Raw genomic sequence first — 11,067 nt, forward strand, 5'->3', positions numbered from 1 at the left:
CCCTTTTTCCCTTAAATCTACCAGCAAGAAGAATCAGCACTGTCCCAGGAGTAATGCTGGCCCTGAATACAGTAATACCCAAGACAAAAAATATATATCAAAATTTAAATCATATAAAGAGATTCAGATAACATGACGATAAATAGAAGTGATAGAAAGAACGTGATTTTAGTGAAAATTTAAAAACCTGAAATTTATTTAATTATTATCCATCTACCAATGCATCAGTTATTATCCCAATAAACTATAACTTATCCCAGATCCTAATTTACATATAAACACCAGATTACAATTAAATTGAAATAAAAATGAATTACAAAGCTCAACATATAAACTCTAAAAAACATGAACAAGTGAAAGAGGGATTCATAGTGATAAGTAACCTGAGCTTAGTAGGTTTAGGCTTATGCTTGTTGCGAAGGGGTTTCTTCACATCATCAGCGGGGTAAAATTTTGGTGGTTTCTCAGCAGGTGATTCGGGTTTAGGTTTAGGATCATGGCGAGGTAAAACGCCGCCGTTTTTTGCCTTAATAGCCCAGATACCCCTCTTGTGGTACATCTTGGATTTGGAGTACTTTCCAATACCCCTAATCAATTCAGGGTTTCTGGTGACCCTAGGTGCTCTCTGCTTCGCCGGCGCCATTGCTGCTACGTGACACAAACCCTAATTTCTTTGTCTGCGCAAATGAGAGCGAGGAAGATAATGCTTTGTGTTATGTGGAAATAAATCTTTGTAATGTAACGGGCCCTCTTACGTTGGCCCGTATTCTTTTTCATTTGTTTATAGGTCCAAGCCCAGTTCCATGTTTCTCTGATTTTCTATTCCTATTAAGGTACAAGTTGTATCTTAGAAAATTTTACTCTATCCTATATTTATATTTTAATGAAAAAATAATTTAATCTTTTTAAAAAATATTTAAATTTTATATTTTGTAGTACACATTTGTGTTACAGAAAACTTTAAAAAAGATTTTTAATACACAAATGTGTTTGAAAAACTTTTAAAAAAATTTCCAAAACACAATTTAAATTTTCTAAAAAAAATTGTTTTCATAAAACTTGAAAAAAAAATCTGAAACACAAATTTCAAAAACAAAATTATGTACCGCAAAATTTTTTTTTTAAAAAATTTCCATAACACAATTGTGTTTTGAAAAACTTGAAAAAAGTTTTTTGATACATAAAATTTGAATTTTATGACATACATTTATGTTCCGAAAAATTTAAAGAAAAAAAATTCGATACATAAAATTAAAAACATTTAAAACACATTTGTGTTTGAAAAACATTTTTTAAGTTTTCAAAAATCCAAGTTGAATTTAGTGTGGTAAAAAAAAAATATTTTAAAAAGTAAAAGCATAAAATAGTTAGTATGTATAAATTATAGTGTAAGAGTATAAATATGGTGTATGGGTCTGTTTGTTTAAGATTTAAAAAAAAAATATTTTTATATATTTTATCTAATTTATATAATATTTTTTAAAAAGAGTTTTAAAAATAAAGTTTCAAATGGAAAATTAGTTTAAATAGTTTATCTTAAAATATGATTTTAAATATTTCATATATTTTCTATAACTCTTTTTGGATAATGAAATTTCATAAAATGATTGAAATGAAGAGTTATTTTGAGAAGCTCTTCATAAATATCAATTTTTTTTAAATGTGGTTTTTATCATGTTAAAATCTCCAATAATGAATATTTAAACTCTTGAATGTCAAAATTATTTTTTTTAATTGATAACAAATGAATCTAAAAAAGTTATACTATTTTTAAGTAAATTTTTATAAAAATCATTTAAAAAATATAAAAATAAATTCACTTTTTTAAAATCTTAAACAAACAGTATTTTAGATATGTTTATCTAGGTAAGTGGTTGAATTTAAGTACTACGAGTTGTTGTAAAAAAAATAGGGTTAATGAATTTTAATAAATAATATATTTTTTTTAGAGAACTTGAATTTTGATTGAAACAATTCATATGCATATTTTACTTATTTTTCAATCGAACTTTAGATTACTTTCACATTTTTACTTTGGATACCATATGAATTTAAACAAAATAAAAGTTTGTATGCTAATCATGATTTTGTTAATGAGTATCACACTAAGTAAATGTGATTGTAATTGTAATGCTAGAGCATGGCCATTATTTATCTATACTTTTAAATTATTTCTTATGTATCATTTCAAAATTTTATTGATATGTTGCATGGATGTTTATAATATTATAATAATTTATGCCATAATAAAATTGTAACTTTTTAACAATAGATGAATTATATGTGTTATTTTTTTTTTTTAAGTTTTTAATGTTTAAAAATTTATATTTAATAAATACTTTGTTAAAAAATATTAATTTTTGTAAGAAATATTATTATAACATTTTAAACATATTTGAAAAAATCATTTAAAAATTCGAATATGCACATGAGTTAATTTAAAAGTATAGATTAAAATTATTGATAAAAACATTTGAAAGATCATTGTTTAATAAAATAATTTAAATAGACTAAAAACAAAATATGATATATATATATATATATATAATATATATATATATATATATATATATAATATATATATATATATATATATTTTAATATATATTTTATACAACACAACTTAAAGTCTGTCCTTCAAACTCGTCCCTTGTCTCAATTGATACGTTAAGAATATTAGAAGAGTGTAAGATAAAAGTTTTTTTTAAAAAAAAAAACTAGCATAACCATTAATTTATTAACATTTATATATATATATATATATAACCATTTATACATACATTTGTTATTAACAAACAATTTTGTAAAAATAAAAATAAAAAAGAAAATTCTTGCGTCGACATTTGGCTAAGTTATGAGCTAATCACAATTGAACTTTTGTGTTAGCGCATGAGGAGCTACATTGTCTCTCTTCAAGGCTTTTAGTTGTTTTCTCTCAATTGATAAAAAAAAAGTTGACATGAGAGAGTTAAAGTGACAACAAATATTTAGGAGCCTTTGATTCGCAAAACAATGAATATTGGATGAAACAATACAAAATAAATTTTTTATACTCAAATTTATTTAATGATCAATGTAAACGGCATATAATTTTGTATGACAGTGTTTGATGTGTTATGAAATTGGATAAAATAATTATTTTTACTATAATTATTTATATATATATATATATATATTAATATTTATAAACGTTAATATTAAAAAGCGAAAGAGAAATAAGAGAAATGTAAAGAAATAAGAAGGAGATATACAAAACCGAGAAAGATGAGAATATACATAGTGAGACAAAAGAAGAGAAGAGAGGGATAAAGATAAAAGAGTGACTGTAGAGAGAAAGAAAAACAAAATTTAATTTAAAATAAAAATAATATTTTAAAACTTTTAATAATGTAATGGAAATAAAAAATTGTCATGTGATGTGATGTAGTAAAAGTCAAACAAAGTTGTTTTTGTCTCACTATTTTGTCCAACCTGATGATTAATTTTCAAATCAAATATATCACAATAAAAATTGTGATATTGAGTCTGTTGTAACAATTCCAAAAATTACATAACTTCTTTTTGTAAAAAAAAAAGTAATTACTAAGTTTGATTATTTAAACTAAAATAAATAAATAAATAAAAAACAAATGGGAATGTAATCCGAAGAAGCCCAGTACCCATTATTTCGAAGAGGAGGGCCCATGATTATCTTCCTTAAAGAAAAACAATCAAAATTGAGGCGCTGGCGCTTCGTCCTTGTCATGTATAACAAACAACAAGTTGCAGTAGCACTAAACTCAACTGCCCGGATTCGATAACCGCCCCCGCAAAACACAATTAACTAACAACACATTCCGCGTTGCATATACTAGTGAAGCGACTAGTAAAGTAAACCCTAATTAATTCCCTCATGGATCTTTTCGACGATCTTCTATCTGAAACTTCTTCTGCACGTGGTAACCGTTAATCTCCATCAATTATAAATAATCTTTAACACCTTTTCTTTTTAATCATTTCAATGTTATTATATGATTATTATATTCTTTTCTAGTTCGTCCCGGTGCCAGGTTCGCGCCTAAGGCTAAATCGAAACATCAACCTCAAAAGAATGTATCTGCATCACAAGATGTGAACAATGTGAATGTTGCATCATCATCACCCACTCACAATAACGGTGAGCTATGTTTTCACATTATTTCCCTTTTTGAATCCCCTTTTATTCTTACAGTATTTTGTTTGATTTGTTGTTCACCCTGTTAATGTTGTAGATAATGAATTGAATAATGTGGAAGTTATTCATAATTCACTCCAAGATACCCTAAATGCGGGCTTCAAGAATGATTCAGGCGATAGTAACACTGCAGCATTATCCGAGAGCAACATTCATTCAAATTTTGATTCTGGAGAAGTGGGAAAGGTAGAATTTTGAATTTTACGTCTTTTCCATGTACTTTAACTGCTTTAAATCGGTCTAATTAACCTATGGAGGATATTTTTTCCAGGGATTATTGTCTGAGGAAATTGAGTTAGATCCTTTCAGCAATGTCCTCCCTGATTCTGGCACTGGGAATGGTTAGTGATATTGATGTTATTGTAAATATTGTATACTTACTTTATATACCTGAAAAGATAAATTATCTGTATTTATTTTTCATTGTAGCTCATAAGTTTAAACCCAAGATTAAGCCACGACCCAGAGTAGGCAAAACATCAGCTAATACGTCTGCATCATCTAGCGTTATGATGGAAAAATCGGGTGAGTTGCCTAATTGCATTAATGATATTCCATCCTTTCTGTCCATTGTTGATGGCAGTGGTGGATTAAATTCAACCAGTTTACCTTTACCCACTTCAGGAATTCTTAGGACAACCAATTTATCTTAATAAGTTTGATTTTATAAGCTCAGGTATTACATTATCTGAAGACAGTAGAAGCTTGGAAGAAGTTATTCCTTCACAACCAGATTCCCTTAATGTTATGCCTTCAGAGGCTTTAGTTGATAATGGAACTAGAGATTGGCCTTCTAACTTTGGTAAATCAACTGCAGAGGTAAAATTAAATTTACTATTTTTTTTCTTCAATTTTGTTAATAATTTACTATCTTTAGTTTTGGCGTTTTGGATTTTGTGGTCTGCTTGTTTCTGATATTAGCAGCTTGGACAAGTTTTGTAATTGTTTTGCAGCACTACTTGTTTAGCCTTTTCAAAAAAACATAATAATTTGCCTAGTAATGATAAATTTCACACCTATAGACTGCAGAAATTTTTTCTGAACTGGAAGTACTTGATGACTTTCTCAACGAAGCTGCAACTGGTACAGGCAAGTCATAAAATGCTATCAACACTTTTCAAACTCCTTTTTATCTTCCATGAACTTCAGTTAAATTGCCATTTATTCTCTATCACTCTCGTTTAATTGGCTCTCACCCAGCTGTAAGTACCCGACCCTAGGATTCTTCAGTGCTGATTGGAAAAGTTGTTTGTAGGAAAAACAGATCTTAATTCATTCAACATGAAGGGTGCAGAGGAAAATTTTGTCCTTCCAGAATATGATAACAAAAGTAGATCGGAAACACAGGTGAAGATTATGTATAATTTAGGATATCATATTTTCCTATAAAATATGCTAAATAGTTATTGATTTTGGGTATAAATTTGGGCATGGTTATTCTTGGTTTCAGGCAGGAGCAGACTTGAATCCTGACTGTCCAATTGACAATGTCTATGATTATCAGACCATGAAATCTGGCACTGATCCAACATTTGAAATACCAATGCATGACGGGTTGGCAAATTCTACAGATAGTCCCACATTGGCAGATAGTTTGCAGCAAGATGGTATTGGAGAGAAAGAAGTAAATATCTATTATGATTTGGTTTTTTTTCTCCACTTTTCTGATTTGTGAATCTGACTGTAGATGATTCTGTCATTTTTATTTGCAATATTTCTCAGGATACTAGTGAGAGAAAAAAATCTCCAAAGAAGCATAAAAGATCTTCAGTTGCTGCTGGTATGGAGGATAAAAGTGGAAAAACCTCAAGACAGCCAAGAAAACAATCAGCTCGTAAGCCTGCCAAAAACTCACCATTGAATGAGGCTATTGTGGATGATGATGACCCCGATCCTTCTTATGATGCTAATAGAGATGAACTTGAAGAAAATGATGAAGAAGATGGAGTGGATTATTTATCCAAGAAGAAAAAAGCATCAACAAGGCCTAGAAAGAAATCTGTGGCTAAAAATGGAAAAACATCTGAAAAACGCAAGAAAACTAATGATGATTTAGAAAACATTACTAAGGAACCTCCCAAAAAGTTCTCGCATTCATCTCGGCGGAAAAAAAGATGTGGTAAACTTATCGGGCCATATTTTTTTAACTGTTGTTTTTATGATTATATTTTATATGCTTATTGCGAAAGTATTTTTCATTTTCATAGTGGACAAGGCTCTGCTGGATGATGAAGAACTTGATCATCGAACAATACCTATTAGGGATGTTATTTTACTTGCAGATTATAGGGAACGATTGGCGGTGCGTATTCTCAAGTATAGTTTGTGTTACAATGCCTAACAATTGTTATTAGGTATTATGGGTTAAATTTCACCAATTGTTCCATTTGTTTCCCTATGTAGAAAAAGGAGGCAATAACTTCTAAAACATCATCCACCAATGAAAGGTATGATACGCAGTTTCAGAGTGTATTTATTGGAGTATACATAGTGACTAGTGTAGCTAGTAACTTAAGAGGTTAAGATATGTATTTGTAAACTCATTGTATTTGATAGAGTTGATTGGAGTCGGTTACTCTTCTGTTGGCTTTCAGTTAGACAATTGCACAACTTTCAACATGTATTTTGTGGTCAATGTTTATCAATTTTTAATATGAAAACATAACTATGCTGCAAAATTAGCTTAAACCACCATACACTTCTTAGTTACTACAATTCAATGTGATTCTTATAGTCTTGTGCTATTGTCAAAATTATGACCGAATGGATTGCCATGTTGTCCGGAAGTGCATTATTTTCATCCTTCAGAAAAAAATTGGTTCATGTGGCTTGAGTCATGGAGGATGGTAGATGTGACAGCTAGGGGTGTTCATGGTTTGGCTTTTTTGGTATCCAAACCATATCTGTATGATAACCAATTAGATGGTTTGGATTTTAACACCATTTTAAAAAACCGGTTTGAAAGTGTTAGTTAGTTAGTTACAATATGGGAGTATAACTATTCAGTGCAATTGCCCTTAACTGATAGTGTTAGTTAGTTACAACAGTCACTCTAATATAAATACTAAATCTCTATCAGAATCATTCAGTGAACAACACACCATATTCTTTCAGACCCAATCTCATGTTCTCTATAACTCAGAAACCTAAGTCATCTTGAAACCTAAGTCATCTTTCTCAGCAGTCTACGATGGTAGTTAGTGAGTAAAATGAAAGGTCCTTCTATTTTTGGTATTCATCAAGGGACTTCAAAGATTCAGGCCACAACTCCCTCTCCTCAGTTGTATTGAACCAAAAGGAAAAGGGGAAACATTATATAGGGAAATGCTAACAAGTGCCCTTGGGGCACTTGTTAAAGAAGCAACAAAGGAAATTTATTTTTGGAAGTTGTGCATTCAATGCCTTGAAATGTTAAAAAGTGATCTTTTTTACATTAAATATTTCTTTAATTTTCCTTTTTTGGTTATTTGACAAGAGCACTTGTTAGCATGACCCTATTATATATGAAATGCACTGTATACTATCTGTGGCTGTTGTTACTGAATCACTGTCATTGTTGAGTCATATGCAGTATTCTATCTAGATTTCAGTTCTCAAAATGTTTATATGCAGCATGAGGGGTTTTCTTAATGAGGATGATGCTAATAATGAAGACGAGAATTTTGGTTCAGATGATGGTAGCAGAGACCTAGATGATGATCAAGCTAATGAAAAGATTACATCAACTAACCCTTTAATCAATTACCAGTCTTTCATGGACAAGGCACCTAGGGGAAAATGGTCAAAACAAGATACTGAAGTGTTTTATGAGGTATTTGCGTAGTTCTTTACAATGTCTGGTGTTATTATTTTCTTAAACACTATTATATGCAATTATGCATAGTAGTTGTCCTTTTTGGGTTTGTTGATGGGGGATGGGAGGAAGGGCTGACCTTTTCAATAAATTAATTATTCATTTTTTAAAAACATAGGCTGTTAGGCAGTTTGGCACAGATTTTTCTATGATACAACAGCTTTTCCATGATAAAACACGGCATCAAATTAAGTTGAAGTACAAGAAGGAAGAGCGGCAACATCCTTTACAGTTATATGATGCTCTTAATAATCGTGCAACAGGTTAAACTCTAGTTACTTTTCATGGTCAGAGTATTTACTATTTCATAGCTAAATATAAAATTAGAATGGTCTATTCTATTGTTCTTTATATACTCCTTGACGAGGGAATGAAATATTACTGAATCAAATCTATACTCTTCTCTCTTGTAGATCTTTCTTTTTTTCAAAAGGTGATCGAGAAACAGAAACAAACTTCTAACAAGGCAGAACAAGATGTTAGAGATGCCTCAGATTTCATGCCGGAGGACGAGGTTGAGGACCCGCCACCTGGAACCAAAGTATGCACTTTTAGCCAGTTTGATTTTATAGTTTAATGTCGCTATTCTTTTGATGTACATGATTTATGCTATTTTTCTTTAAAAATGCCATATTTATCAATGAAATATTCTTATTGCACATGGTATTTTCCTGTGGATATGTGAAACTTAATCGGTCTTTCCACCAAAATTAATATTTTTACTTGGTTCAGTCCTTTGTTTCTTAAATGCTTCCATAGGGTTTAAAACTCTCACCCTAGATCATTAGATATCTTCTGCTTTAAAGTTCAGCTGGCCGAGTTATTTTTATTGCTGCAAGGATGCAAGATATCTAGCACTGAATAGTTGCTCTTTTGTTTCTTTTTGATAAAAAAAATGTTTTGTGTAGTTGGTAATTGTGGTAGTGTTGAGAAATCCTCCAAGGGAAAAAAAGAAATGCACAATAATGAGAAAACATAAGTGCAAACCAGTTATTATGCCAATTCTGGCTTGAGATGTTATTGCCCTCTAGAACCCCTCTCTCTTACTCTATGTAACAGAGGAGGCATAAGGGACAACATTTCACTTTACTATCCTGTCTTTGTGATATGTCAAGCCTTTCCTAAAATAACCTAGCAAATAAAGACAATTATAATTGCCAAGTCCTTCGCACTTATAGATTGAGGATATCCCATTGAATCCATACAATCATTACTTTCTGAAGTCTAATATTCTTATCCCATAATTGACCTTACTAATTTTCAAGATTCTTATCTTAATGCAGGAAGAGGTCACAACAACTGAGCAGGACCTCATCGATGTTAAGGATCAGGATGGTTCTACGGCATTTCAAAATCCAGAGCAATCTGACGATAGTGATGATGATGATCTAGAAAAATGGTCTCATTATCAAAGTGCTGTTTAAAGAATGATACTCAACAATTTTGATCTAATTTTTTTTAATTTAAAGCCAGTTATCAAAGTGCTATTTGCCAACTTCCAATTTCGTAATCCGTGATATTTAATAGTCTTTTGTAAGATGATTTCATAACATTGATTTATGTAAGTTTGCTGAATATATTAATCCATTATGTTTATATGGAGGTAAGTGGGGTCAAGTATCAAATATGCCAACTTCTTCCAGATTGATCATTCAGATTGTTTCTACAAGGCATACATTATTCTCCCAAAGGCAGTTATTAATTAAAGCATTTATACCCAGCATAAGGACTTGAAACTGATCATTTGAATTTGAAAAGAGCTGAAAATGAAGGTGGTCTTTCCTGTTATGTGTTTGCTAAAGGTTTTCTTTTTCCCTAAAATATGTTTCCTGCATGAAATGAAAGAGAAAGTGGCTGTCAATTTGATTTTAAGAATCGATAATCTCTATTCTCAAAAGGGCACTCGCTTTGAATTTCCTCCACAATGCTGTCCCTGATAAGTTGACCAAAATAAAACAAAATACTATTATGGATCAATTTACTAGATTGATTAGAAACCGTTCTTTTAGTCGGGGCTCTGTTCCAGAATCCTTATACATCTAATAAGATAATTAAAAAGTATTGCTTCGAATTTCCGATTTCATTTATAAGTAAATAATATTTATAGCTTTTAATTTAAAATATAAATAAAATTTAACTAATTTCACCGAATTTAATTATTTTTTTAAAGAATTATCTGTTATTATTCCATGATGAACCAAGAATTTGGAGTGAAGAGCTGAAATGTGTATGATAAAAGAAGAGTTTTGATAACTTGTTTGGAAAAACAAGTGAATGATGTTTCTTGGATAAACCTATTGTTCTTCAAGTGCAACAACCACTCCTATTTATAAATGCATAGATCTTCATATTGTTGTAGAAAATAGAGCTACTGGGAACATCAAAATTAAGTGATTAAGTAAGCGATGAATTACCAAAGGAACATATCGAAATTGAATATAAGAATGAGATCAAATGATGATTATGTAGAGAATTGAAAACCTGAGGGAAATTGTGACTCTGAGTCCAAACGCTACCGTCTTGACCGAGGATAGCATCAGAAGTGAGGTGGTTACCTTCGATGTCACATAGAAGGTGATCATCGACGTCACTTGCCACGACATGAAGAGATTTTCTCGAGAAAATTGAAGAGATTTTCTGGAGAGCGTTTGGGTGCAAAGAAAATTGGTTTGAGTAATGAGTTGATTCCGCTTGAAATCATAGAACTACCTATTCTATAAATTAATATAAATTAATATAAATGAGAATAAGTGACACTTTGTCTGTAGCTAAAAGTAACTATAGTGATTAATAAAGAAATATCACTAAAAGTTAAGTGTCACAATTGATCTCTTTTTTTGTAGTGTTGAAATTAAATAGATTTCTTTAATTAACTAATATGTACTTATTTAAAATATGAATATTTACTATTTATGTTGTATTTGGAAATGATCTATGATGAGGTTGAGTCGTTTTTTTAGTTAGACCGTTAAGAGGTTCATCCCTCAATTGCGTATAAATA

General features: G+C 30.4%; 2 protein-coding genes across 4 annotated transcripts in view; one reads left to right on the top strand and one right to left on the bottom strand.

Moving 5' to 3' along the window:
* Positions 1–708, bottom strand: part of LOC101515781 (large ribosomal subunit protein eL6x-like) — a 1,821-nt gene extending 1,113 nt beyond the window's left edge. The window contains exons 1-2 of the mRNA XM_073369942.1: positions 384–708; positions 6–62 (exon numbers count right to left, since the gene is read on the bottom strand). Of these exons, the coding sequence (XP_073226043.1) occupies positions 6–62; positions 384–643 (317 nt within the window). The 5' untranslated portion in view covers positions 644–708. The remainder of the gene's footprint in view (positions 1–5; positions 63–383) is intronic.
* Positions 709–3,657: 2,949 nt separating this feature from the next.
* On the top strand, positions 3,658–9,721 carry LOC101488997 (uncharacterized). Of its 3 annotated transcripts, none has more exons than XM_012716777.3 (16): positions 3,661–3,938; positions 4,034–4,156; positions 4,251–4,399; positions 4,485–4,554; positions 4,643–4,738; positions 4,890–5,032; positions 5,236–5,302; positions 5,478–5,560; positions 5,664–5,837; positions 5,936–6,332; positions 6,421–6,515; positions 6,617–6,660; positions 7,826–8,024; positions 8,185–8,329; positions 8,480–8,607; positions 9,350–9,721. In XM_012716777.3, exons 1-16 carry the CDS (start codon positions 3,893–3,895, stop codon positions 9,488–9,490), a joined length of 2,100 nt encoding a protein of 699 aa, XP_012572231.1. In that variant the 5' UTR covers positions 3,661–3,892; the 3' UTR covers positions 9,491–9,721. The 3 variants fall into 3 exon arrangements, 2 of the variants coding, with proteins under 2 accessions (XP_012572231.1, XP_004504018.1); XM_004503961.4 differs by having other exon boundaries at positions 3,662–3,938; positions 5,469–5,560; XR_012163453.1 differs by lacking the exon at positions 8,185–8,329 and having other exon boundaries at positions 3,658–3,938; positions 5,469–5,560; positions 9,350–9,568.
* The last annotated feature ends 1,346 nt before the right edge of the window (positions 9,722–11,067 follow it).

Source organism: Cicer arietinum, chromosome 6 (assembly GCF_000331145.2).
Source record: "Cicer arietinum cultivar CDC Frontier isolate Library 1 chromosome 6, Cicar.CDCFrontier_v2.0, whole genome shotgun sequence".
NCBI classification, from domain to species: domain Eukaryota; kingdom Viridiplantae; phylum Streptophyta; class Magnoliopsida; order Fabales; family Fabaceae; genus Cicer; species Cicer arietinum.